This window comes from Strix uralensis, chromosome Z, assembly GCF_047716275.1.
Source record: "Strix uralensis isolate ZFMK-TIS-50842 chromosome Z, bStrUra1, whole genome shotgun sequence".
NCBI lineage: Eukaryota > Metazoa > Chordata > Aves > Strigiformes > Strigidae > Strix > Strix uralensis.
The window spans coordinates 16,010,065-16,037,634 of NC_134012.1; the positions used below are offsets into that span (position 1 = coordinate 16,010,065).

The 27,570-nt window shown below is 37.1% G+C and overlaps 1 protein-coding gene across 1 annotated transcript in view; it reads right to left on the reverse strand.

The window, feature by feature from the left end:
- Positions 1-27,204, reverse strand: part of SV2C (synaptic vesicle glycoprotein 2C) — an 82,679-nt gene extending 55,475 nt beyond the window's left edge. The window contains exons 1-2 of the mRNA XM_074855729.1: positions 26,597-27,204; positions 5,910-6,090 (exon numbers count right to left, since the gene is read on the reverse strand). Of these exons, the coding sequence (XP_074711830.1) occupies positions 5,910-6,090; positions 26,597-27,176 (761 nt within the window). The 5' untranslated portion in view covers positions 27,177-27,204. The remainder of the gene's footprint in view (positions 1-5,909; positions 6,091-26,596) is intronic.
- Between the last annotated feature and the right edge of the window lie 366 nt (positions 27,205-27,570).

Sequence of the window (27,570 nt, forward strand, 5' to 3'; positions counted from 1 at the left end):
TATATTGGATATATAGGAAAAATTTCTTCACTGAAAAGGTTGTGAAGCACTGGAACAGGGTGCCCAGGGAAATGGTTGAGTCACCATCCCTGGAGGTATGTAATAGACTTGTAGATGTGGTGCTTAGGGGACATGGCTTAGTAAAGGACTTGGCAGTGGTAGGTTAATGGTTGGAGTCTGCCCTGTGTTTGAGTTAATTTTCACAAGAAGCTGGGGTGGGGGACACTGCCAGGACATCTGACCCAAAATAGCGAAGTGGATATCTGATACCATATGAAGTCATGCTCAGTATATAAATGGGGGGAGCTGGCCAGAGCAGCAGGAAGTATCGCGGCTCGGGAATGGATTTGGCATCAAGTTCTGGGTAGTGAACAACTGCAATGTGCATCACTCACTCTGTATACTCTTTTATTAGTGTTAGCATTATTTCTCTCCTTGTGTTGTCCTATTAAATTGTCCTTGTGTCAACCACAAGTTTTTACCTTTATAAGTTTATCCCACCAGGGCAGGGGAGGAGTGAGCGAGCAGCCATGTGGTGCTTAGTTGCCAGCTGGGCCTAAACCATGAAAGACTTGATGATCTTAAAGGTCATTTCCAACATAAAGAATTCTATGATTCTATACTTTTGATTATTTTCTGTCATGTAGGTTCTCTCTCCCTTTTGTATAATCTTCCTTTCCTCATAAGACTACTGTTCTCTTCTCCTAACAGTCTTAGGAAAGACCACCTCTCTTCCAGCTATCCCAGGTTTACATTAGGCAACCTCTACCCACAGCTGAAGCTGTGAGGGCTGAATGAAAGCTATTTGTAAAGTTCAGACCTTCCCAACTGCTTCCTTGGCTTGACTGAGAAGCGTATCTATCCTTTTGGCATATGTTATCAGCTTTGAAGCCAGTCACCTGCAGAGCTATTCATTAGCTCGCAGTGTAAGAACACTGATAGCCATGGGTGGGAGACATCTGGGAGCTGGAGAGGAATTAGAAGTGGCAGGATTACAACCTTTTGAGGGTGAGAGGACACAAGGTGTTTCATGAGAAAGAAGTGAAGCAAGTGGGTATGAGGAGGTAAAAGATAAATCCAACATGATATTAAATGCTGATGACACACAATTATAAAAAGCAGCCTGTTGGTATAGAGCTGAAGTTCCTGAAGGCAACTGCTTGTGTAGGCCAATCATCTTGTGCTGTGCCCACATGGTCCATATCTCTGCTGGAACATTTTTACAGTTGTTATGCATATGGACTGCTTGCACATCCTTCCTATCTTGGCCGTTAAGAGAAGGGGGATACACAACACTAAGTTTCTTGCCACTACACATAATATACAAAAGTGGTGACAGAAGTCAGCATGGGTGGATTTGCACAGGCAATCATCTCAAAATTGCTAGTTACAAGAAACTTCATCTACAGTTTTGAATTTTTGCTAACTGTTGATTTCTTACAAGAGTGTGAAGAATTTGAGAAAAGATCTAAATGATGAGTTTAGCGCTACTACATGGACACCAGCGCTCTTTGATAGATTCCAGTAATGTGGAAGGAAGCAGGTAGCTTTAGAGATATTTTCTGAGGAAGAGTTAAGAAAGCTGTCTGAAGGTGAGTCTCAGATTTAGTGAAATATAGTCTAAAGTCTTCTGGAAAAGAAACACTATATGACAGTATATCTCAAGAGAGACTCTTATTCACAAGGAGCAACAAGCAGGAGAAAGGCTTCTTAATAGCTTTTAGTCACACAAGTTAACCACGTCTAAGCTGTATTTCCTAGTATTTCTGTGATTTGGAGAAGAAATTTGGCGAAACTGGCAATTTTGTCAGATTAAAAGAAATCTTTGCAGTCTGGACATACTGTCTGGCTTGTAAAATAGGACACATTTATTTAGCATTTTTCACTTTGCTCATGAAAAAGAATCAGTTTCACCTGGGAGCAAATGTATGAGGTTGTCTGAAGAATTTCTAAACTGCAGTTTATCTCAGGGTATTTATTTCAGCTAGCTTTTTACTACATTAAAACTTTGATTCTTATAGAAGTAACATTTGGGCTGGATAAGCATGATACATTTTTCCCTAATTGTATCATATTTGGTTATTTCAAAGCAACAAAAGTGAAATTTGCTGGGATAGTACAAATATATAGTGCACTTTTAAGCATTTACTCTAAATTGAATTGTACTTAGAAACACTGCATCTAAAATTATCTAAAATCACAAAAAATGGTAAAGTAATAGCTTAGATTAAATTTTTTTTTTTTTTTTTTTTTGTAACAGAGGTTAGATAAAATTCTCTAGCTGAGAATAATACTTCACAGTGGCAATGTTGAATAGGCTACAACTCCAGTTCCATTCAAGTTAACAGTGATGTTATGAGTCATGTTCTGGTATTAGAGAAACCTTCTTTCGACGATTTCAAAGACTGATCTAACAAGGTGTGTTTTGATAATAAATCTTTGCACATTACTAATGATGAATACAGCTCACAGTTTCTTGTCTAGGTCTTTTTACTTTGTAGGAAACCATGTCTTAAGCCCTCCTAGACCTTTATCAGGCTTTTGAATTCAATTTCCTTTTGAGTTTTGATTTTGGATTAATGAATGGGAGAATCACAGTTATGATATTATTTTCCATAAAAGGAAATGATTTTGCAAACTGTCCAACCTTTTTATTCTTTTCACTAGCTTAAGTTCACCTCTCAGACTTTCATATCACTCAATGTCCTTCACCCAGCAATATCTTAATATTTATACTGTTTTGTATTCCAGATCACTTCTTTGCATGTAAAATTTTTACTACTTCTAGGTTTTTCAGATGCAAAAAAATTATTTGAAGGGATTTTTTTCCTTGAGCAGTTTACTTCTATAAACACATTTTGACTTCAAGAGAATCTGAGAAAAATCTATTTTATAGTATTCTTTATAAATAAAATCTTCTATCAGATACTGGGTCTATTTTTCATGCTTCTTAACCTATTTATATATTATCTAGAAGATAATAGACCAGTTTAAACTCTATACACCTAAATTACTTTATATCTTTTGAATACTTCTTAATATTTTATTGACTTTTAATTTTATTAAATTGTCCAAATAATTCTCTGACTCTTCAGAAAGCTGTTCTCCAATCTGAGTAACAATACTATTTTGCCTTTAAAACATATAGTTCAGTTCTTTGCTTAAAATTATTCCTATTTCATATTTGGGCTCTTTGATTCACACGAAGTTACTGGAACAAAGCCTCTTCCCTTCATAACAGAGATATATATTCAGTGCATTTCATTACGAAGGAGGAACTGACATCTACTGTTCAGAGACAGGATCTCTGAAATGACATTATAAAGAGAAAGTAAGTTGAGTTTCTATTCCCATTTAACTGACACAACTTCTATTTCATTCAAGCAAGGCCTAGGATGTAGTAAAGATTGCAATAAATGTTCAAGATTTAATTCAAGCCCTTTAAGCAAATTTCCTATCATACTGCAGGAAGATACAGCTTCAAAGCTGGTGCAAACATCTGAGAGTTCTTCACTAAGTGATACCAAAAAGAGTTTGCCTTTCTGCACAGTAGCTGATGCAAAGTATCTGGAAACAGAGATCTTTAAGATGCTATGACAGTAGGTATATTTGTGCCCAGCTGTTTAAAAGTGAAAAGATTTTACTTTGCTGACTCTGCAGCTGAAACATCCTAGACTCTCCCTTCTTTCTTGGTGCTTGGCATATGATGTGTCTGTTACAGCTGCTCTCAACATAAGATCATATCCAAAATAGGATCAAATGACAAAGGAAAGGCCAATGTGACACAAATACCATCTGGAATATGTCTCTTAAGGGAAAAGTAAGCATCCTCTGAGAGCAAGTGAGGAGATGAAAAATAAAGGGTTCCAACCATGCAAAGTCTGATGGAAAAACTTCACCATCACAGGCAGTGGGAACAGAAAAGGAAAGAGCTTTCCCTCATCTTGAGGGTATGAAGCACAGATTCAATTCTAGAAACCTCTGGCTTTTACGATGCAACTCTGTTACCAGCTGAAGAAAGTTATTCTGGGGAGAAATCCATTTTTTGAACAAAACAGCAAATGTGAGCCAGCCATGAATCTTTCTCTGCAGTAATTGCTATGAGGAATGACTCAGCAGCTCACGCTGTCTCAGGGCTTTTTTTGTTGTTGTTTGGTTGGGTTTTTGGGGGGGAGGGGTGTGGTGTTTAAAATGTAATACATAGTAACAAATTATCTACAATCTGTTCAGGCAACTCTCAAAGATGAGGTAAGAGGACTTTGGACACAGTAGGGACCCATACAGAGGTGTAAGATACAGATATGAAGGGCCTTCAATGACCATTAATCATAAGCTGGGTACACAACAGAACACGCTTCCTGATCCAGAACATACATCTATCACGAGTAAAGTTACAGGCACTGTATGTTACTGGAAAAGGTATTGCTACAGGTGAGGAGGACACCCTGCAGGCAAGTTTGGCATGAGGCATGACAAATACATGTTTTGCCATATGTCCAAAGAGGGACAATCTGGGGGAAAACCAACTGTGTCACAAACATGTCTACCAAAAGACAAACTTTTGTGGCACAGGGGTGCAGTACTACCCTCCTGAATTGGGCAGGCTAAGCAGGAATACAAGCTTTTGGACTTTGACAGGATCATGGAAGAATGAAAGCATAATGCAACATGATCAGTGTTTCTCTATGGAGAGACAAAACACAGCATCTGGAACAGATAGTGACCTATGATACGAAAAACATGCAAAGAAGCTGGATGGGATTTTTTTTGTTTTGTTTTTCTAAGTTTTTTTTAAGTATTAGAACAGTTGCCATTTCCTCTTGATCTCTTTTAAAGTCATGTCTGACAATTTGATGACAGACTAAGGAGATTCTTCTAGCAAGACGGCTCCTCATATGTCCTTCCTCTCCTCCCTTCCTCTTCCATCCCCCTATGTTACCAGTGCTATGGTAACTTCTTTTTGGTATGGGTGTCTAGGTCCACACTACTTCAGACAACTTCAAGGGGTTTCTAAAACCACAAATATCACACAACAGTTTTAGCACACTATGGCTACAGCCAAGAAACCATACAAGCAGTGGACTTCATGTGCATGGCTTTACAACACAGCATACTGTGCTCTCACCAGCTCCTGTCTGTTCAGCATCTTGAAGACTGATAGTGACCTGAAATGGAATTGTAGTTGGGAGTTTTGATCTGAATCAAGCAATTACCAGAAGTGTTAAACTAAGCACTCTGCAGAACATAGCTCTTGATTATCCAAGGGTGCAGTAAAGGTAGAAGTTTTCTCATAGTATCTTGCTTGTGTGTCTCATTCTGTGCTCATGTAAGTTTAAAATGATAAATTTCATGGACCATTACAATACCTTAAACTTTTCCAACAACTGAGAAGTTATTTAAATGAAAAGTAAAGCAAACACAGGGCCACAAACACCATTCTTCTGGAGAAAGCAATAATATTTGGCACACTCTAGGGCCCAATTTTAAATTTGACAATCTTGACTGCAGTGGTATTACAAACAATATTATGCACAAAAAGACATTAGAAACTTCAGAAATATTACTGAAATTTTACAGTATACTTGTGAGGAGGGTTTTGTTGTGCAGACTGAACAGGCAATACAAAGAGAAGCTGAGGCATAAAAGAGCTAAGCAAGTTGATCAAGGTCACAAAGCATGTTTGTTGCAAAATAGGAGCAGAACTCAATCACACAATTTGCAGACTGTGTCTTTTCCCTAAAATCATTATTCTTCCCCTTCAGGTTGTTATTTAGGAGTGTAGTAGCTACTTGCTTATTCTCTTGCCCCTGACACAGACTATATTTCTACATTAAATAATGTGCTTTTACAAACAGAAAAGTTTTATTAACACACAGAATTGTGGAAATGAACAAACCAGAGGTGCTTACCCAAATCCAGAAAACAAGCGACAGAAGAGGAAGAAGCCATAGCCCTGGACAAATGATGAAAGGAAGGCAAAGAATCCATTGACAGACATGCATATCAGGAGTGACTGTCTCCTTCCCACTTTGTCTGCCAAGCCTCCCCAGAAGAATGCCCCCACCATCATCCCAAGGTACACTATGCTACCTGCAATACACAAAAAAAACGATGTTTTGTGAGCTACATAACTGACCACAACTGACCACACCAAAAAGAGTTGATCTTCTATATTTACAAAACAAACAGTATAGAGATTAATTTATCCTTTCTCAGTGAATAGAAATTACATGCATAGCTTTGCAAATGTATCTACGGAGAACAGATTTCCTACTATGTCTTTGTAATCCGTTACCAGACACACTGAAGCTTAATATAATTATTAAGTGCCTCTAGCTAAAACAATTAAAATGCAGGCAAGTAAGACTGAATGGGAGAAAGAATGACACTATCACCTCAGTAATAAATGGCATTCATGTTAAATACTGCAAAAATTATAATTTCCCTTACAGAAACAAATTGTCTGAACATTTCGAGAATATAAGCAGTCCTGTAGGGGATTAATCACTGGAAGTAAGATGTGCTAAGTCTAACGGAAGCTGATGATGAAACAGACACTTTCAATCTGAGATCTACATAACCAAAGATGTCCAGCTTGACTGTTTTTTTTCTCCTATTTCAGTGTACCGCTTTATTTAAAAAGGCACTGTCCTGTATACAGAAAAGCAATGGAATGTTTTGGATTTTTTTTTCCCTGAAGAATTTTGACCAGATACATTACAGTTTAGCGACATGCATTAAAAGGAGATAGGGAAAAATTGTTTTGCAGTGATTATTTTTTTTTTTTAATGTTAATGATGTTTTCAACGTGGAGTGCTTTCCCACAGAAAGATAAGCTGAAATATTTAACACATTTTGACATTCACATCTTAGCATATTTGTACCTTATTTCCTTTCCAGAGTGAAACCTTCTGTGGATCACAGTGAGCAGACTGTCAGAAGAAAAGTAGTTCCCAAGCTTCAGACTGAACAAAGCAGATTTGTATTTTATTTTATATATGTAATTCTTCTCCACCTACTTTCTTACTGAACTTCCCAGACTGGATTTTGTCTACCTAGCAGTTGCTACCACCTACTACAGAGCAGGAATTAAATATAAAGTAGCTGGAATACTAGCAATCCTTGTCCTGCATCTCTTTTCAATCAGCCGCAAGAATGGACAAGTTCCCCAGCAACTCTGCTGGGCTTTAATTGCTGTTGTGTAAAATTCTGGCCTCCAGAAGAATCACTTCTGCCCTGCAGAAGGTAATTGTAAGGAAAGAAAGCTGAAAAAAACCACTTAAATGCTTGGGCGTGGATAACTGCATATTAACATAGAGGTCACCCATCAGTATTTCCATGCTTGGAATTCCAGATGTTAACATCTAAAGTGCTAACATCTGCAGGGTCACATATATCCCAAAATGTCCCTGTTCCCCCTCATGTTTTGTACAAGTAGTTTCCACTGCTGCTTCCTTCAGAGACATCATTTTAAAACATTTGATAGAACACACATTATGTTAAACGTATATTAGCAAGAAAGAGAGTTATATCTTGGTTAGCTGAGTATGCTGGTTTTATCAATACCCTTTGCCATTGATTGTGACCAATACCAGCAAATCAGTCTTTTCTGCAGTTGCCCTTTTAGCCAACATAAAATAAGAACATGATATTTCTAGACTGACTGTCTTTTTCATGAGTCACTCAGGACAGAATGGCAGATCCATTGCTGCTCATCACAAGCAGTTTGGAAACTCCATCCAGCAGAGCTGCTGCTTGCTTGTCAGTATGAGTTGAAAGAACTTAGCAAAAATAGTTCAATAGCTGTATTGCCAGCAGACTTATTTCAAAAAGGCAAATAAAATGATTAGTTTTTACTCTTAAATTCCTCACATTCTTTCATACATAAAGGTTGTTGAACTTTACCAGTCAACACTCTAATATAGAAATAGTCAGAGAAGATGAATCAAATAGTTTCATATTTCTTTATATAGATAATTTTGAAATATTTTATGCAAATAATCTTAATTTTACCAAGTAATTACTTTCCTTGTTTTGCACAGAAATATCAAAACACTATGAACGATGAAAGAAAAACGTTTCCAAGTCTTGAGAGTATAAAAACTTTAACCTTTCTTATTGATGACAAGTCCTTTGGTCATTGTACTGTGCTTTGGCCTCTCTTATACCAATGTAATTCTCCTGAAGAGTATTCAAAAGATGCTGTTAAAAATAGTATTCTCCTATCAATAAACTGCTATAAATAAGGTGCTCTCTAAGCTGCACCATTAGCTTATTCTTTCCCATTATATTAACTTTGAATTTTTTCCTAATTACCTTGCAGAGCTTCCACAATCCCTCTCCCCCACCAAAGATCTGCATCACTTCCATCCTGAACCTACTGTAGTTACCAGTGATACCTGTTTCAGTGTATTTTCCTGTCTTTCTTCTTTTTCGTATTTTCTGTCTCTCTTTATACAGAACATAACCCTGCCTGCAACCCATAAAGGAAGTTCCCTTCCTCTCAACTTTCAAATCATTCCTTAAGACTTTTCTCCCCTGCAGCAATATTCACAATAAGCCATAAAAGTGATGAATGTCAAATGAGAATTCTAACTATGAACAGTTAAAACAGCTGAACAACAACTTAATAAATGCAAGTAACCAATGACATTGGATTATCATTAAGTCTTAATCATCTTATTCATCATCCCTTCTTTTCCAACCTTTGTAGCTCTTGTTTGTTATGTCACTGGTCAGAACTCTTGTGAGGAAAACACTATAATTTTTTGTACACCTTTAATAAATCACATATTACATATTGCATAAATTTATATATGTGAAAATTAAATATCCTGTTGTTGGTCAGACCTTGCTCTCTTGTCTCATTACCTTTGAACAGTGGTCATCTAAACAATAATTGTATGCGTGTACGTATACATATATAGATTTTAATCTAGCATGTCATACTGGGGGTTATATTCCCTTTTTAACCAGCTACTGCTGATCACAAAACTGGCTGCTTTTCTTTTTCTTTTTGGTACAGCACACTTATGGCTCTGAAGAAGATAGCTTATACAGCACAAGGCACACACAGATTTGACATTCAGCATGATCCTAAAAACATGTTTTTTAAAATAAAAGTTTATTCCAAAATATAAAGATTACTAATGATATCTGTAAACTCTGTCATTTGGTGGAAAGGCACTGAGAAGAGCCAAGTGGCAGCTGAAAAAAACTCACACAACGAATATTCTCTTCTATTGTTCTTTTACCTAGTTTTAACAACCTGTATTTTCTTTCTACAGCAGAAATTCTACATACTTCAATGACTTTCCCCACTGTACAAGTGTACAAACTACATGCTTGCATCCTCTTCAGATGGGGGACCCAAGTTTGGAATTGGTTTACACCAAGCACTCACTTTGGCTACCAGATGGCTAGATATTTTTTTAAATGAATGTGCACACAGCATCTTTCAGGTTGCTAGCAACAGATTAACCTTACAAAGCAGCCAACCAAGAACTCCCTCAGTATCCAGAAGCTAATTATGGGCAATTTAAGCAATGGGATAAGAATACATGCATGATCTGTCACTGAGGTTCAGTTAAACAGTATTTTACTCCTTGTGCTGCCATAACTTCATTATTTGCCACTGTCTGTTGCAATTCATAGACTGGTATCCAAACGGTAGCCAAATCCTTCTGAGAAATCAGTCTGTAAGTATACACTTAATTGGGAGAAGATAAAGTAATGAAAGTAAAGTCAGACTTCCTTGCAACAGAGACACTCAGGCCATGGGACTCACTGATAGTCATCTTTTGCTTTAACACACCTAATATAAAGTAGATCTAAAACAAGCCTGAAGTTGTTTTTTTCCTGTTGTGCTGTTTAGGCCATTTGTCTGACTGAGGAATGCATTTCATACAACTGGAAAAAGTACTTTCATTTAAAAAAGAAATCTGAAAATAAGAATAAAATATTATTTATATTTTGGAAAACAAGATTATAAATGTGGTCATAAGACAGCTCAAAGAGGAGAAAAACTCTTTTTATAAGACTTATACTGTACTTTAATCAGTGTTTTATTTACTTGTACTAGGATCTTCCCATATGCTATTGCTTAGAAAGTTACAATTCATAGTGAATAAGTCCAATGCCTGTAAGTAACATAATGAGTAAGAATCCCAGAGTTATCTTTGTTTTAACCCTGATAAACAGCATATTCAGAGTTTAAAGATGATAATCCTTCAGAACTATACTTAATTATAATCTGTTATTAGTTTCTTTGATCAGAAAAGACTTTGAAAAGAATCGCAACCAACTTCAGTCATATATAATGTCTAATAAACTGTTTATAATAGCAAGTAATTAAAGCAAACACTTTTCCATTAAGCCAACAAATATAAGAAAACTGTAATTCTACAACTGGCAGGAGAACTCCACTGTCTTTCAATGTCTAAAACCATCTGTGTAGTCAGAATATTATATCTTCAGTTCTTATTTGTTATATTATGCCATTCACTTCCTCAGAGGTACTAACACTCCAATATTCAAACATAAAGAACTGCCACAAACTAATATTCCTCCATAATAACTATTTCTTCTTTTCTCTAAAGTGCTTGAAGTGGCAGAACAAGCTCTATATTTATGGAATTGTAAATTTTTAAGGTGTAGATCTAAGCGGTTAAAGGAGTAAAACATCAATTGTTCAGCCATCTGAAAAAGTTGATGAGTACTGTTTTCCAACAAATATATGAGCCAACCAACATATTAACTAAAATTATAATTTTGCATGAGTCTTTGCAAGTTCAAGGCTTCTCAAGCCATGGATTTCCTTTATCTAAATGCTGTTTCCCACAGAATCATTTTGTGTCTTAACTTCAGATGTTAAATGATTGCTCTTACTTAATAACATGCAATATATGCAAATCCCCAAATGCCACAGCATATTAGACTCTTTTTCTATTACTACCCTTCAGACTAATCCACTCCTCTTGCATTCCCTTTCAGGACAGCTTGCAGACAGGCTTCAATCTGCAATTTCATACTGTCTAGTGCAGATGCTTAATTACACATATGTTTTGAAGCTCTTCTGCTTAATATATATTTACAGTCAAGTTTTACTTACTTTACTTACTATTACATTATTAGAATTATTTTTAGCAATATGTTTAATACATGAAAGGTATAAAGCTATTTTAAAATGAATGCTGAAGTTCTTCAGTCTCAATATAAACATTTGTACAGTGTCTATCACACTATAGGGATTCTTGGACCTTCAAACGTGACTTGTAGCTGAGTAACCACTATGCTTATTTCTCTAACAGTAATAATTCCAAAGTGACAAGTCATCGCATGGCAAACCATTTAGCTTTTGCATATTTTTTTAGCTGCTTAGTGCACCAGACATTATGGATATCCTTCACAGTCAGTAAAAAAGGACAATTTTATCTTCATAATAGCTAATGAAAGATATAAATTCATACTCATTGTGACAAAGGAACACACTGAATCCCAGTGAAATCAGTGAAAAAAAAGACAACTTCCTCTCCTCTTCTGAAACATGCTGAGTCATAGAGAAACATTAATGTTTTCATGGAAGGAAGAAAAGAAAAAATATTGTTTCAATCTAAAACAAGTTTTTGAAAATGTTTATTAATTTCTAAAAATCTGTTTCTCTAGTATTTACATGGGAAAACAACTCAGGAAAATTCTCTGATTTTAAAGGCTACTGAAAATACAATTCATGGCTCAGATCAGTCAAATAAAAAATATAGTCCCTGTGCTCCATCAACAGAAAAAAGAAAACAAGCAACTCCTTATACCACTTTCAAACATACCTACAAAACATCTGATGACACTCAATCTGATACCAGTCCAGAAACTTCACATAAATAGAAATCATGTGAACTGTATCTAGCTCTCAGTCAAAATGATCCTGTTCTCAGACAATACTCATGAACTGCAATAGAGGAACTCAACCATGAAAGTCATGGAAATGGAAATGAAAACAAAGCTGAGTAAAAGTAAGATAATACTCAGTTGACCAGTGTAGATAGCAAAATGAAAAAGCAAGTAACTTAACAGTTCTACGTGCAAACCTATTTATGATCTTTAGGATAACAGAGGAAAAAATATCATCAGCAACACAAGGAACTCAAATAATATAGGTTTGTAATAGGACAACAGACATAATTTGATGTTTTATTTATCAAAGGAAAACTGTTGTTAGGTGTCCAAGTAGTGTACTTTTAAAGAGAAGCCTCATGAGTACAAAACAAAGATAGACCCTAGAAAAAGTACAAAATATTAAATGGAAATAAAAAAACCCCCACAAACCACTTTTTTTCCCTTTCAAAAGGATTAAGTGAAAATTCTCCAGAGAACTGAACTCAAAAAGGGAAGTACATGCAGAAGCCCACTATGGAACCTCTAAGATAGTTGGAAGACAGCTGAAAGTAAGTGAATGGGACTTACGACATACTCAGAAAGCAGAAAGCACCTAATGCAAGACAAAATTTGACAACACTAAATTTTGGGTCAACAAAATTCTAGATGAATATATATGTACAATATATTTAACATTGAGACTGAAGTGAAAAATGGTCTCACGACATGGCTACCCAAACTCATCACCCAGCTGTGCTCGTACAAAGGTCAAAGGTGAGCCAGGAAGACTATTTTTTTTTCTTGGGAAGAAAGGAAAAGGGAGAACAGTTCTGCCCTCTCCCTGAAATAAAAAAAAACCAAAACATTTTTTTCTAGGAAAACAACTTGCATATATTTCCAAATCATGAATCTACACCAGTGTGTGTCTACTCTGAGGGAAATTGCAGAGATGAAAACTCATAGCTGGAAAGGTTTGACCAAAGCTTTTCCAGTGCTATAACAGAAATACCATCTATGTGAAAGTCAAAGTGTCCCATAACAATCATTAATACAACTTTCATTCAGGTATTAGTTAACTTTCTGTTTTCTGCTGGCATGCTTGTATTAAATTTATGTACCTAACATGTCTACTATTGATTCCTGTATCTCAGGTGTGAGATTTGCAACCTGAAGTGTTTGTGGTGTAAGGCTCATTTTAATTCCAAGAGGAAAAAAACCTGGCATTTTTGCCTCCATGATTCCTCTCATTGGGCTAATGAGGCTACTTCTGATTTATGTATTAAATACAGAACAAGGTGATTTAGCTCTGGACCTTTACATTATCTGTTAATTTTAAAAAACATAACACTTTCTTGCTATAAGAGTCTGCATCCTGTTAAGTCTCCTTACAGTTCTAGGGATGTTCACCTTATAATATACCTAAAATTTACACAAGCAGGTGTGCTGATACATGTGTTTTTACTAATGAAATAATGGTCTGTCATAACAGATGAGTTTCCTGTGTACTCAGATACTATTTTAACTGAAACACTGTAATAACAAAAGGAGTCACTGCTCCTGCTTTTCCTCAGATCCAAATTAGATAAATTAATAAATGCATAGAAGAAGTTCAGTAACTGCAGAAATTGTGACAGGTAATAGATTACTTGTTAAGATGGGGAATTTTCTTCACAGCTATATTTTCTGATAAAGGATTAAAACAGAGAATATGGTAAACTGGTACCTTTGCAGTACATTGTCATCATCACTTCTGCTTTGAGAATATTATCTTGTCAATAACTCTTTTAAAAATGTGTCATCTCTTACCAGATCCTAGCATCATTTTATTTACTCCATAACAGATTTCGCAGAATAAAAATTAGATCAGAGTTATTCTATTTTCTTCATTATAATAATTTGCAGACTGAATATTGGTAGTGATTATTGCAGCAAACAGCAGCACACTGCTATTTCATACTGCTATTTCTTGGCTAGCTAAATCAACAATGCATTGTAGAGAAAAAGACCAAAGCACTGCTTCCTTGATAGTCACAACAGAAATAATCACTCAGCATTCAAATTTAGCATCACGGAGCTGTAAGAACCAGCCAATATGTGGTAATTTTCTTCCCATATAAACAATACTTTGCAAGATAGCAGTTACCAGTATGCAATATATAGAGCACAGACTTTATCAAAAACTCAGGTAATCCCAGGTGGTGATGTGAAGCTGTTGACAGATTCACTAGGTGCTATCACTGAACATACTATTTTCACACTATCTTCTCCTTTGATCCAATAGTTCCCTCTGGTATTAGTGAGAAAATCCTAACAGACAAGTTTCAGATAAAACACACCTAGTTAAGATGTCCTAATACCCCTAATTCCTGTTTTCTTCCACTGCAGCTGCGAAGGTTCCTCTGGATTTTTCTGCTCTCAGATTTAGATGATAAATTCAATGCACTCTCTGCCCATCTCTGAACTGACCCTGTCATGCTAGGAACTGCTGTGACTTTGTAATTTGAAACGCACTTCCATGGCAATCCTGAGAATCAGAATGATTATAAATGCTGCATATGATTGAACAGTGCATAGCACTGTGCAATGTGCTAAGATTAATTAAATTTCAAAGCAAAAAAATATATTTCACTAAAGCTTTAAATTGTCCACACAGTCATCTACATTAACCATCTCATTTAATTTCAGAACTGTTAATTCTGGCTACTTGTTTTATTGACTGAATGTTAATTTATTTGCCTAGTCCATCTGACTCAGAGCAGAGACCATGAATAGCACTAACACTTAATTAGTGCTGAATTAAAAAAAAAAAAAGCCCAAAGTATATACACCTACATCAATAACAGTTGCATTCAACTCAGCAGATCAGAGCGTGGAATACTATCTATCTATGACCTTTGGAAGAGGGGACAGGTCTCTCATGAAGACTATAAAGATGCAGTGAAGTTATGCAGGGAGAACAGTAGGAGAGCCAAAGTGCAGCTAGAGCTCAACTTGGCTACAGCTGCTAAGGATAATAAAAAATGTTTCTATAAATTCATTAACAACAAAAGGAGGATTAGGGAAAATCTCCCTCCTTTATTGGATGCAGAGGGAAACATGGTAACAAAGGATGAGGAAAAGGCTGAGGTGCTCAATGTCTACTTCGCCTCAGTCTTTAGCAGTGGAACTGGCTGTTCCCTGGAGGACACCCAGCCTCATGAGCTGGGAGATGGGGAGGGGAAGCAGAATGAGGTCAGCACAATTAAAGAAGAAGTGAAAAAATTTTTCACAGAAAGAGTGGTCAGACAGTGGAATAGGCTGCCCAGGGAGGTGGTGGAGTCACCATCCCTGGATGTGTTTAAGGGTCATTTAGATGAGACCTTGGGGGATATGGTGTAGGGGAGAACTTTGTAGAGTAGGGCTGATGGTTGGACTCGATGATCCCAAGGGTCTTTTCCAACCTGAATGATTCTGTGATTCTGTTATTTCTCAACTAAGGCCTAATTAAGAAAACTGCTCCTATTGAAGGTATCTGTACAATATTAAAAGTAACAGGTGATTATTTCTCCAGTGTTTAACCAGACATTAACTCTCCTTACTGTGACTATATTCTCGTACTGTGTAAACTTATTTCTTTGTAAATGGGAGAAGATAATTTTTTTAAATTTTGCTTCATCCATACAGTGGCTGTTACCACCTTTGTTCCAATGAAGTGAAAGGGTGGGGGAAGACAAACTATACTAAAAAAAACCAAACAAAAAAACAAACCAAAAAACCCACCAAAACCAATAACTTTTCACTGGTTTCAGATAAAGACATTGAATTAGGCTTAACCTCATCAGGAACAGGTTACCAGAATTAATAAGGGTCTGAAACTCACACATCTAAAATGCCTGACAAGAGACATGGTCCACCTCACCTAGCACACAACAGCTACAAGAAAAAAGGAAACTTCTGTTGCTCATAGTCCCACATCTACTTTCTGCTTTCCCATTTAGAGTCAATGAAATAGATCAACTAATCCAATGTCAGAATGAAGAATAACAGATCAGAATAATCCTCTGCATGGTGCCAGTACACCTGCAGGTGCTTTTTAATTACGTATTTACAATAGTGCCAGGAGGCACTGTTATAATGTCTAAATGAAAAATTGTTTAGATGACTGTATCTATCAATTAATGATCTCCATTTAACAAGACTTGCTAGTGGCAACTTCAGAACCAACCTTGAAAATTGCCCTGAATTATAGCAGATTAGGAAAATACTTATGCTCTGTGAAAATGAGCAGGTTTGACAAATACCAGACAAAAGCAACACACGGCACAATAGATTAACACATCACATGGATTATATTCATCCATAATTTCTCAACTTCATATGAGGCTCTCCACTGCTAACCAGTATACAGCAAATAATTTCAGTCCAGCTAACATGACAAGATATTTGCAAATGGGCCACCTTTGCCTATCTTTGAGAACGTAGACCTTTTTTAACCCTATGGATGAAAATTCAGTGTCACTTTACATCATTTTCTTAATTTTTCTACTTTGCATTACTCTCCCAACTTTCTACAATCCCTCTCCCAAACTCATATAAAAACATCTGTCTCCTGATAAATGGGTTTCTGTCAGTCTTTGAAGATGTTTTGTCCATCATGTGTTTATCCTGAGAAAAGCCTACTTGATAAGAAAAGCTAGAATAACTTGGCATATGTAACGTGTCATCAAAAACTCTTGGTTTTGTTTCCACTAGCTGGAACAAAGACTGCTACATGTTGGATAAAAAGGTCATTGGTTTAAGAGAGCCAGGGAACAACATTCTACAGTTAGTAGTAGGGAAAAGACCATCTAGAAATCTGAGTAGTAGAGTTGGCCTGGATGTAAAATCTGAGATTCTTCAATGAAAAAAAAATTATGGACAGAACTTCCCTAAGTTGCCCACAGTTGCAGTCACATAATAAATCTGCAAGTAATTCCCCTCAGCCTCCTGCAGCCTGTTAGTTTATTGTAGTATGTGAAACTGCAAAACCCTACATTTATATCATCCCCTCCTATCAAGCCTTCCCATTTTGCACAGGGCTGACAAAGTGTTGAAAAATGGATAAGAATAAATGGAAAAACAAACTTTATTATAAATGTCAGTGGATAACAGTGTTCTGGACAAACTGTTAACTACCAGTATAGCTGTTCTTAAGTTTTTGCATGAATAGTTTAAAAAATTTACATATGTCATATTTATATATCTATTCAAGCAGTAACTCAGTAGTATTCCTTCATTTAAGTATTTATACTTCTGTAGTATAGTGACTTTGATTCTGCATCAGTTATGAAAGTAGTGATATTCCACACATTTGAAACAATACCAAACTGGTACTTCAAACAAAGGAACCAGGTGTGTATGGTGAGAATAGATGTACCCATTGCAAGGAAAGAATTACATCTGCAGGAAAATGCAGACAAATGAAGTTAAAAAATAATTTGTGTTCCATACTTTTCAGCACTGACATTCCCTTAAACAAGCCAAAGGTCTGGAATAAGTAGCTATTTCAAACCTTACCTATCACAATATACAATTTGCCCCCAATTCTTCAAAACATAAAGATAAAATGGTAAGTCAAACTTTGAAAGGTTCTAAAATCCTTGATTGATTAAATCCATGGATAAAATGCACAGGAAGAAATTTACTCAGCTGTGACAAAGAGCCATTAAATTATGTTCGTTCCATGTCTTAATGAAGTTCATTAACACTTTCTCTGTGAAAATATTTTTTCTTCTTGCCGAGAAGCTCATATGTCCTCTCTTTCATTTCATAGCTCAACAGTTGATGAAAGATGCAAAATTCAGGGCTACAAATACACAAATAATGAAGATCAGCATTTCTGTAAATGTAAGCTTGCAGATCATAACTTAACTACATTGCAGAATTAACCAAACAGGGACTTGGAAGAGAGTGCACCATCATATTTAAAATGTTCAGTTTGATTAAAAAACTCCATTTGACACATTGATTTAAGAAGTGATGTATCATCAGCCAGAGATCCCATGGCAGTTGAGAGAGGGAGTAAAAGTGGAGGCGACAGCCAAATTAAATGTGTGAAATCACCATGGCCCTCAGGCTTTTCCTTTGGGAGGCATTTCCTTCTTTTGGCCACTTTTGTAAGATTATAAATTTGTGTGACATAAATGGTAAAATCACTGATCTGTGATGGGATAGGTAGAGCCATGAAATAACATGCAGTGCATAAAAAAGCAGCTCAGTGATTTTTAACTCTTTTAGACATAGCCTCCGAGACAAAGATTTGAAGATAACTACAAGTACATAATTATTTAGCTTTATTTTTTTGTGCAAATAAAAGGTACAGACATATGACATGGTGGTAATGCATGTCTGCAAGTCGTTAAATGTACAAGTATCTTACTGGCTACTCATACAATCTCCACAAGTACATATGTTATCCCAATTACAGGCTGTGTTCTTCATAATTTAAATAAAAGCAGGTTTCCCAATATCCACTGTACTCACTGAATTCAGCTGAAGCAAGCATAGCTTAAGCCTTGAAGAAATGTTATATTCTGGCAACAAATATCTTACTCAAAAAGTGACCTACTATTTTACTAGCTGTGCGTACACTGATTGATCTCTGACGTTATTCCAAGGTATATACAAGTGTAGTTAGGTCCATTTCACTAAAAAAAGTAGTAAGTATTACATTACTTTGATAGCTTTCAAAAGATGAGTTGGTTAAAACAGCATTTGCCTGTGTTGAACATGCATACAGACACCAAGGATCTGAGCTATGAACCGCAATGCAGTCATTTCGTTGTTTTGTATTGAGTGTATTATTCAGGTTAAAACTGCATGACTGAAACTGGGTATTAAGCCAGGGAAATATTATATTTAACCCAGGCTAAATGGTGAACCTCTTAAAAGCAAAGAAAAAACCTGTAAGTTTAAAGTGTCTGATAGCCTGTATTCCTCAGTAAAGCTGCATGCAGGAACACAATGAAAGAGGAAAAATGCTTGACATGGTGGTACCGTTCTCCCTGTTATCACTGCCTTAAATAAGGTGGTTTGGGAACATCATCCTCAGAAAAGGAGAGCAGCTGTGACCCACCTTAAATACTGGCTTATAATGGGAGCCTGAAACAGTGCAGAGGACTGAATACACTGCATTTCATTAATTGGTCAAATCTGTGCTCCCAGTTCCTGTCTTGGGTTTAGTCCAGTTCGTAACAGACAAAAATTACATTGCACAGTCTCTCCACCGTCCCTTTCTTCCCCTCAGAAAAGAGAAACAAATATAACCACCATCTCCACTGGTACACATGATGTAGCTGCTGAGAATGGATAAGGATCTGTCTCTTAATTTTTCTCCCTCAAATAATTGTGTTTGGAAGGCAAGCAGAAAAAGCACTGCAGTAGGAGTACTCTAATAATGTCATTGCAAGGAAACTGAACTGTACCAGAGGTGAACAGCATTTGTATTTCTGGCATCTCCTTCTGAAGAAATTAGACATTAATTCTATACACCAGTTTTCACCTTGCTCCAGAATATTTAGCACACGTTTCAAAGACTGAAGCTCTATTTCTAAATCTTTCTATCGCTGCTAAAGATTTATTACCACTATTAACTCTATGTGCAATAGGGTCTCATTGTTATTTTAATGAGATTCCTTGCACTCAAAGGTCTGCCACGGTTTCAGCAAGTATTCTTAACCTAGATGAATTTCTTGTGAATACAGCAATTCTCAGACCCATATATAAGTACCTAGCATTTTTCCATCCATGCTCTCGTCAGTAAAATTTATATCATGGCCAGGAGTCCACATTAAAAAGTTAGTTCTGAATCTCTTCCTCTATCCCTGAGGATATTCTAAAATAGTATTTTAAAATTCCCTATTCTAAAATAATTTTTAAAAAAGACTTCAACATGCTTTCCATAATAAAAATATGGATCTTCCCTTGGAAATTTGAGCTCTATAGGAGCATATTTACTAGCTGCACGTAACAGTAAAATATAGAGCAGCAGAGCCTTGTTTTCCTTTATGTCATTTGTAGTCTATTATGTCATCACAAATCTGGTACCCTGCTAATAACTGGACTATAACCAGAAGACACTCACTTTCTCCTACTGTATACTATGCAGGAACACACAATAAATGTCACCTGTATCTAATGACCTATAGTAATATTTAACAATAAAAGAGAACAGTGCCTACTTACAGCAGCAGAAGGAATTTCACTCACTGCTGTGTAAGGTTTTGTGACAATCTATTAAAATTAAGACCTTTTAATAAGTAAAGTGTCAGATATATGGGTAACTGTGTCTTCTGCATGATGGTATATGGAGAAATCATGCTGTCAAATCTAAGTATCATTGAAATTGAGTAGATAAGAGAAAACCATAATGCCTGAAGTAGATTTTGTTTTGAAATAAAGTCTTACATGTCTGAATTTTAACAAGAAATGCAAACCAGAAAATCAGCTGCTCAGTATTATACTTCTCCAGTTTTCAGTCTTTGAATTCTGGACTTGGCCCTGAAGATAGAATTTCAGTTCAGCCACAAGTGTAACATAACCTAGCATAAATGAGGCTGGTTAAAAACTGTTTTAATGAATTCACAAACAGGAGTAACCTTAATTGGTAATTAAGATCAATACATTTATTTTTCATTGCCTTTTTTCAAACTCTAAAAATATATTTATTTACAATTGGCAAAAGAAAAATCTTGTGATAAAATGTTTTCTTAATTAGCTAAGACAAAATCTTTAGCTTCTATATTAAATCAAACCCCCCAAAAAGATTAACAATCCCAAGAACGCTCCTCTTTCCCTCCAAATCACAATGTCTCTAGGTATCCAGCCTACACAGAGAATTTATAGCTACTTAATAATTGGGAACACAAAGGATTTTCACAAGCACTGAACATCAAAGAAAACTCAACATAAAATTTTGCTTAAGATCATTTTAGTTTAAACATCCACAACAAGACTAATCTCTCTAAAAGGGAAGTTTGTTGTTTCAGCAACAAGTTACATGATGGAAACCTATCCAAACATGCAAAAGAGAAACCACAGTCTGAGAATAACAATTTGATTCCAGATTTGTCCATATGTTTATGTCTCTAAGGATGTGTGCAAGGTGTCTAGACACATTGGAGAATCCCACTAGGCATGTAGATACCTGACTATTTACAAAATGATCCTGTCAGAATCAGGTCCTGCAGTCCTTTATTCACTGACATTTTTGTCGCATAGTCCCAGATTTCTGCCAGATACAGGGAAGAACCATACAGGCTGAGGGGGAGAACAAATAACTGAAGCTATATGACCTTGCCCAAACAAATTCAGACCCTAGTCTGTGTTTAAACCAGCAAGCCTGCGTACAATCCATTAGCTCAGAACACTCTTTCCTTTAGAAGTTTAGTCAAGTGTAACAACCACAATATCAACCCTGGTTGCAACTTCTGACTTCCTGTGACCCTCTGAGAAAAATTTGACTCCACCTTCTCTATAACCCTCCTCGATTACATCACCAAACAGTACAGACAGATCCCCTCTTAGACCTCTTTTTTTCCAAGCTAAGCAAGATCAGTTCCTTTTGTTTCTTTTTATATGCCATGTACTCCAGCCCTCTAACCACCTTTCTAGTTCTTTACTGGAATTGCCCTGATTTGTTAATCTCTTCAGATGGCTCCACAACAGGACAGAGAATCCCACACATGGCCCCACTGTGTTGAGAAACGAAAATAATCACTTCCCTTTACTTACTGGCCACTTGTGCCAATGCAGCCCAGAATGTCGTTTGCCTTCATTACTGAAAGGCATTGCTGACTTATGTTCAGCTTATTTCTTACCAGAAGCCCTAGATCCTCTTCTGCAGAGCTGTTTGCTACCTAGCAGGTCAGTGCCTAGCCTACAGTAGTCATTTCATAGAATCATAGAATGGTTTGGGTTGGAACGGACCTAAAGATCATCTAGTTCCAACCTCCCTGCCATGGGCAGGGACACCTTCCACTAGATCAGGTCACTCAAAGCCCCATCCAACCTGGCCTTGAACACTTACAGGGTGGGGGCATCCACTATTTCTCTGGGCAGCCTCTTCCAGTGTCTCACCATCCTCACAGTAAAAAATTTCCTCCTTATACCTAATCTAAATCTACCCTATTTCAGTTTGAAACTGTTACCCCTCATCCTATCACTACAGTCCCTGATAAAGAGTCCCACCCCATCCTTCCTGTAGGTCCCCTTGGAGTACTGGAAGGCTGCTATAAGGTGTCCTTAGAGCCTTCTTTTCTCTAGGCTGAAAAACCCCAACTGTCTTAGCCTGTCCTCATAGAGGAGGTGCTCCAGCCCCCTGAACATCTTCACAGCCCTCCTCTGGACCCACTCGAGCAGGTCTGTGTTCTTATGCTGGGGGCCCCAGAGCTGGACACAGTACTCCAGGTGAGGTCTCACGAGAGCAGACTAGAGGGGCAGCATCACCTCCCTCGACCTGCTGGTCATGCTTCTCTTGATGCAGCTCAGGCTACAGTTGGCTTTCTGGGCTGTGAGTGCACGTTGCTGGCTCATAGTCGTTTTTTCATCCACTACTACTTCCAAGTCCTTCTCCTCAGGGCTGCTCTCAATCCACTCTTTGCCCAGCCTGTATGTGTGCATGGGATTATCCTGACCCATGCCTAGGACCTTGTTAAACTTCATGAGGTTTGCACAGGCCCACCTCTCAAGGTTGTCCAGATCCCTCTGGATGGCATTCCTTCCCTCCAGAGTGTCGACCGCACCACACAGTTTGATGTGGTCCGCAAACTTGCTGAGGGTGCACTCAATCCCACTGTCCATGTCTCCAACAAAGATGTTAAACAGCGCCACTCCCAATACCAACCCCTGAGGAATGCCACGCGTCATTGCTCTCCACTTGGACATTGAGCCATTGACCGCAACTCTTTGAGTTCTGTCCCAGGTAAAGGACTAGTATTTGCCATTGATAATTTTCATGGAAGGTATTTGTTGAATATAAAGTTGTTGCAAAAGATCAGTGCACAACCAGAATGCAATTAAGTAGCAAAGATCTGACAAGCCAGTACTTTTAAAACTATGATGGGAAAAATTTCACTAATCATCTGTTTTTCTTAGCAGAATTTATAAGCACTTCGCATCAACTGCTGAATCTCTGGGGAGCACTTCCTCCCATGTAAGAGAAAGGACTGTCTGGATTAGAATTATGATGGGTTATATTTAGTAGGTTTTAAGACAGAGTAGACATAGGAATCATTGCATTAAACTAGCTAATATGCAAATTGACAATCAATGCAGAAGTGGTAGGCACGTGCCTGTTGTCCCAGACTGAAAACCACTTCAGCCCAAACGACCTAGTTAACATCTCTGATATTTTTCCTACAAATATTATACAAAATATGATTATTAAATTCTGATAATATCAGAAAAAACTCTTACATCAAGACACTATTTTACACTAATGTGGCATTTCAGAAAATCTTTTTACAACTGAGACAATGAGTGCTTTTTCAATGACAAATTAAGGTGTTCTTAGTGTGTTTCTTAACAGTCTAGAAAATTGCCTGGAAAATAAATACTGTGTATGTGTACCAATTCTGCCTTATAACTCCTAGCACTGGTCCCATGACTTTAGTATTCTAACAATATTAAAGCTTTCTGGATTACGGAATTATAATAATGAAAAAAAAAGTGTGCCTGTCTGGAAGACCCCTGTTAGAATGTAATTATGATGTGAAATCAAAACAGCAAAATAATTGAAATGCATGGCTGTAAAGGGCCTGGTTATGATCATATAAAAATGCTTTCACTAAGCATTCATTGCCATATATATATTTTGTATGACTGGAATTAAGGTTATGCTGTCTGCAAAGGCTGTACATCTACACTGGTTATAAGCAATATGTACATCAGCATACCGACGAATTGCAGCCTACACTATATTTTTAATAGCAATGGGCAAGTAATATAATTTTTGTGAAATTAGTGATATTACAAAAGGAAGATACAGGGATATCCATGACAACTTCTGTATTTTAGGCATGAGAATACATTGCTTGCACACCTAAGACTTGTAGAGTTGTTTCCTTAACTTTGTCAGTGAGCACCATTTATATACACACCACACACATATCTATGAGGAATTTTACAGCTTCTATACTGAATTTTAGTTAAACATTGACAGAGTCATTCCAATATATCTCAAGACAGCATCATAAGAAGTCCAGTGACAGCGAAATCCTCAACTCTCTTCTTGGCATGGGTCAGACCTTAACAGGTGGCTGTGTATCCCCACGGCCACCCGCTTCTGCGGGGACAATACTCCCCAGTCCCAGTTACAGAAACCTCCATAATGCTTACAGCAACTGTTTGAATGAAATGCTATTTTTAGAAAATATAGTGTATTTGCCCCAAAATTTCAATTCTATATAGCAGGTGTAACAAAGAGCATTATGGCCATGTTCTTCACACTCATAACTTGACGATCAGAGAAGCCAGGAGTACCAAAGTGTTCAGAATGTCTTAACTATAAAAAGTTCCTTTTCCCAGTTTAACGTTTAATGTAAGTGGAAGAAACTGCATATGCAGATCAGTTAGCTACTGAACGTGTAAGCATCATGAAGCTATCTCTTAATGTTGCATAACTTTGTTCTCTTCCTTAACCCCATCTGAACTTATTGCAGAGAGATTTGGTGGCTACCCTTATATTGATATCATCCTGGAGAACAAAGACAACTTTGACCATTCAGTTTGTTGGTAGGGTGCATGTGGTAAAACAGGGTTATCAGTAAATAAAAAATGGGGTTGAGAGCCAATATTTTTGTTCCAGCAATAGAGAGGTCTTCCAAAAATTGATTAGTAGTTTAAAGATGTCCTCAACTGCCAAGTACTGAGTAACAAAATCACATTAAAAGCAAGCTGGGCATACACTGCTTTTATAAAATGTATTCTGTGTTATTATCTGCACTGACACAGTAACGTTTATCTAGAGATACCTTTTTGGGTTGTTTGGTTTCTCTTCTTTCTCTCTACTCTTTGAATTACTTACAGAGCTCCAAAACAGCTATAAACAGACATGTTTATGAACCTTCTTTCTAAGAAGTAGGTCTGAAAACTCACCAGTCCAAGCATGACAAATACGATGTTTGTAAATTTGTGTAAACAAGCAGTACCAAACAGATTATTTGCATGCAGCCTCTTTAACCATAAAAACTTAGATTATTTAATTTCTTTTATTAGAAGTTTAATCACTGCACGTACAAATAGGCAGAGTAGTTAATTTCTAACAACAAATGGTCAAACAGCAAGGAATGCCTCAAAGGACCCAGCCATCTGAGAACTCAGCTCCCATTTCCACTCATGATCCTCTGACACAGAGGGAGGCTTAGAGATATAGATGAGAGTGACTATGGTCCACTTTATTGAAACTGCCAATAGAGCCAATACAGAGCCAAACTGTTAGTATCAGTATGTCAGAAATCCAATCTCTCATGGGCTTAATGGTCTACCGAGAAAGCTTCTGTGTTATTTAAATAGCACAATTAGTGTTATTTAAAATTCTAAATCTAATTTTGATGCAGTTGGTATCTTAGGGTCCTTCTAACTGAAAATGAGCAAAGGAATAAAAACAGGAAATTGAGCTAAGTTAAAATGAGACTGTTGCAACAGAACCATGTGCTGTAAAGATGCATGGAATGAACGGTACATCTGCTAGAAGACCAAGGTTCCTAAATATTTTATAAGAAGCCATCCTTTTCTGTAATAGCCTGGGTCCTTCAGGCCAAAGCTGCTTATCTACACACATACATTCAATTTTCTGCAATATCCCAAGCCCCCATGCTTCTACCTCCCCTCTTCCTTGAGGAACCATGTTTACACGGTTTTCTCCACAGCCCTGCCTCATGAGAGCCTTGCTTTATCTGCTGTGCCCAGCGAGGGCAAGCATGGACATGCCAGCAGTGCTGTTGCTCTCACCAAGTCACACAAGGCTGGCTCAGCCTGCCTATTTGCTGCACTGCAGGAGAGAAGAGGCAGCAGGACGAGACACAGCCCATCCCCATCAACTACGTGGACACAAAAAGCATAACCCAGGCTCATCTTCAGTCATTTGTCCCCCTGACTTCTGTCCCCACCCCTGACTCAAAATAAACATTATACTTTTTGGATGGCTAGAGAACAGTCACTGGGATAAAAGGAGTAAAAGACAAAAAGAGGGAAAAGTCTAGACAGCATTTTCCCTGGATTTCCTGCATTTTCCAGATTGGATTCCACCTCACCATTGGGAAGACTCCCATATAGTATGACAATGTTGCTGGACAGTTGTATCATCTGCTTTTTATTACACCTGTACAAATCCAGCAGAAATCCAACACTTGACTGTGGTTTGGTTGGGGTTTTTTTGTTTTGTTTTGTTTTTTAAAATTAGTTCATCTGGATGTCTACTCTTGTATTAGAGAAGAAAATGTATCCCTCTCCTCTTAAGTTTTACTTTACAGTCTTCCACTTTAGCGATTTATTTATACTTACTGATTGAAAAATAAAACAATTATCTAAAAAATAAATTTATATTCTTCATTAAATCCATATTAACTGTTAATGCACTTTGTGGATTGCTTATTTATATTCAATACAAACATATTTTTATATAAGCATTGGTGTTGACGAACACATATTTAGGCGTAGCGTAAGCGACACTTGTAATAGCACAAAGACAGAGCAGAACTTTACTCACCAAGCCATCCTGATCCAGAATTTGGTATACACATATCTGTTTCAGCACTGGGTAACACAAATCCAACTACAAAAACTTCAACGCCATCAGCCATTAGCGCCATTCCCAACACAAAGAAGAGGGCCCACTGGAAACGACCATGTCCGCATTCTTGTATTATCAGTTCATACTGCTGTGCTAGCTCTTCTTCATCAGCTTTCCTCTCGGTTTCCAGTTCATGACGATCCTTATATTCATCATGCATAGGCTGACCTAAGGCCACCATACCATCCTTGCCCTGCCCCATGTTGGGGATTCCCTGATACTCCCCTTCATAAATTTCATCATCTTCATCATGCCCTTCAGTTGCTTCACTTGATCCTTCATCATCATTAACTTCTACACCATAATTTCCTCCTTGGACATAGTAATCATCATCATCTTCCTCATCCTGGAATCGGTTATAGGACCTCTGTATGTAGCCATCCTGAGCTTTGTCAACAGCTTTATTCACTTTTTTCACTGCTTGTCTCTTCACCTCTTTGGCAATATCTTTTGCCCCTTTCACTAATGAAGTCCTATCTTTGTATGTTTCCTCCATCTTGTATTAAAGAAGGACTGCCGTTATGTTGCAGAGGGATCTGCTGAATACCTTTTAGAGTATCTATTGCGTGTTGGACATCAGTAGAAAAAGCCCGAGTATATGTGAAACGGTAATATTCAACCTGCAAAATATGAGAGAGAAAAGTTTATACTTTGCTCCTTCTTAGTTGCTTCTTCACACTGATACAGTACCATATCAGTCTTCATTTAAGCACTGAACATCACAGTTCAGGACTTCAGATATACAAACCTGGATTTTCTTCAGAGATGCAAATATCCTAGGTTACAAGGAAAATACTCTGAAGAGAAATCTAATATCTCTACCAGCTTTCAGAATGAAATTTATTATGCTCTAGTCTTTCAATGGATACCAGGTTGTATTCTGAAAGAAA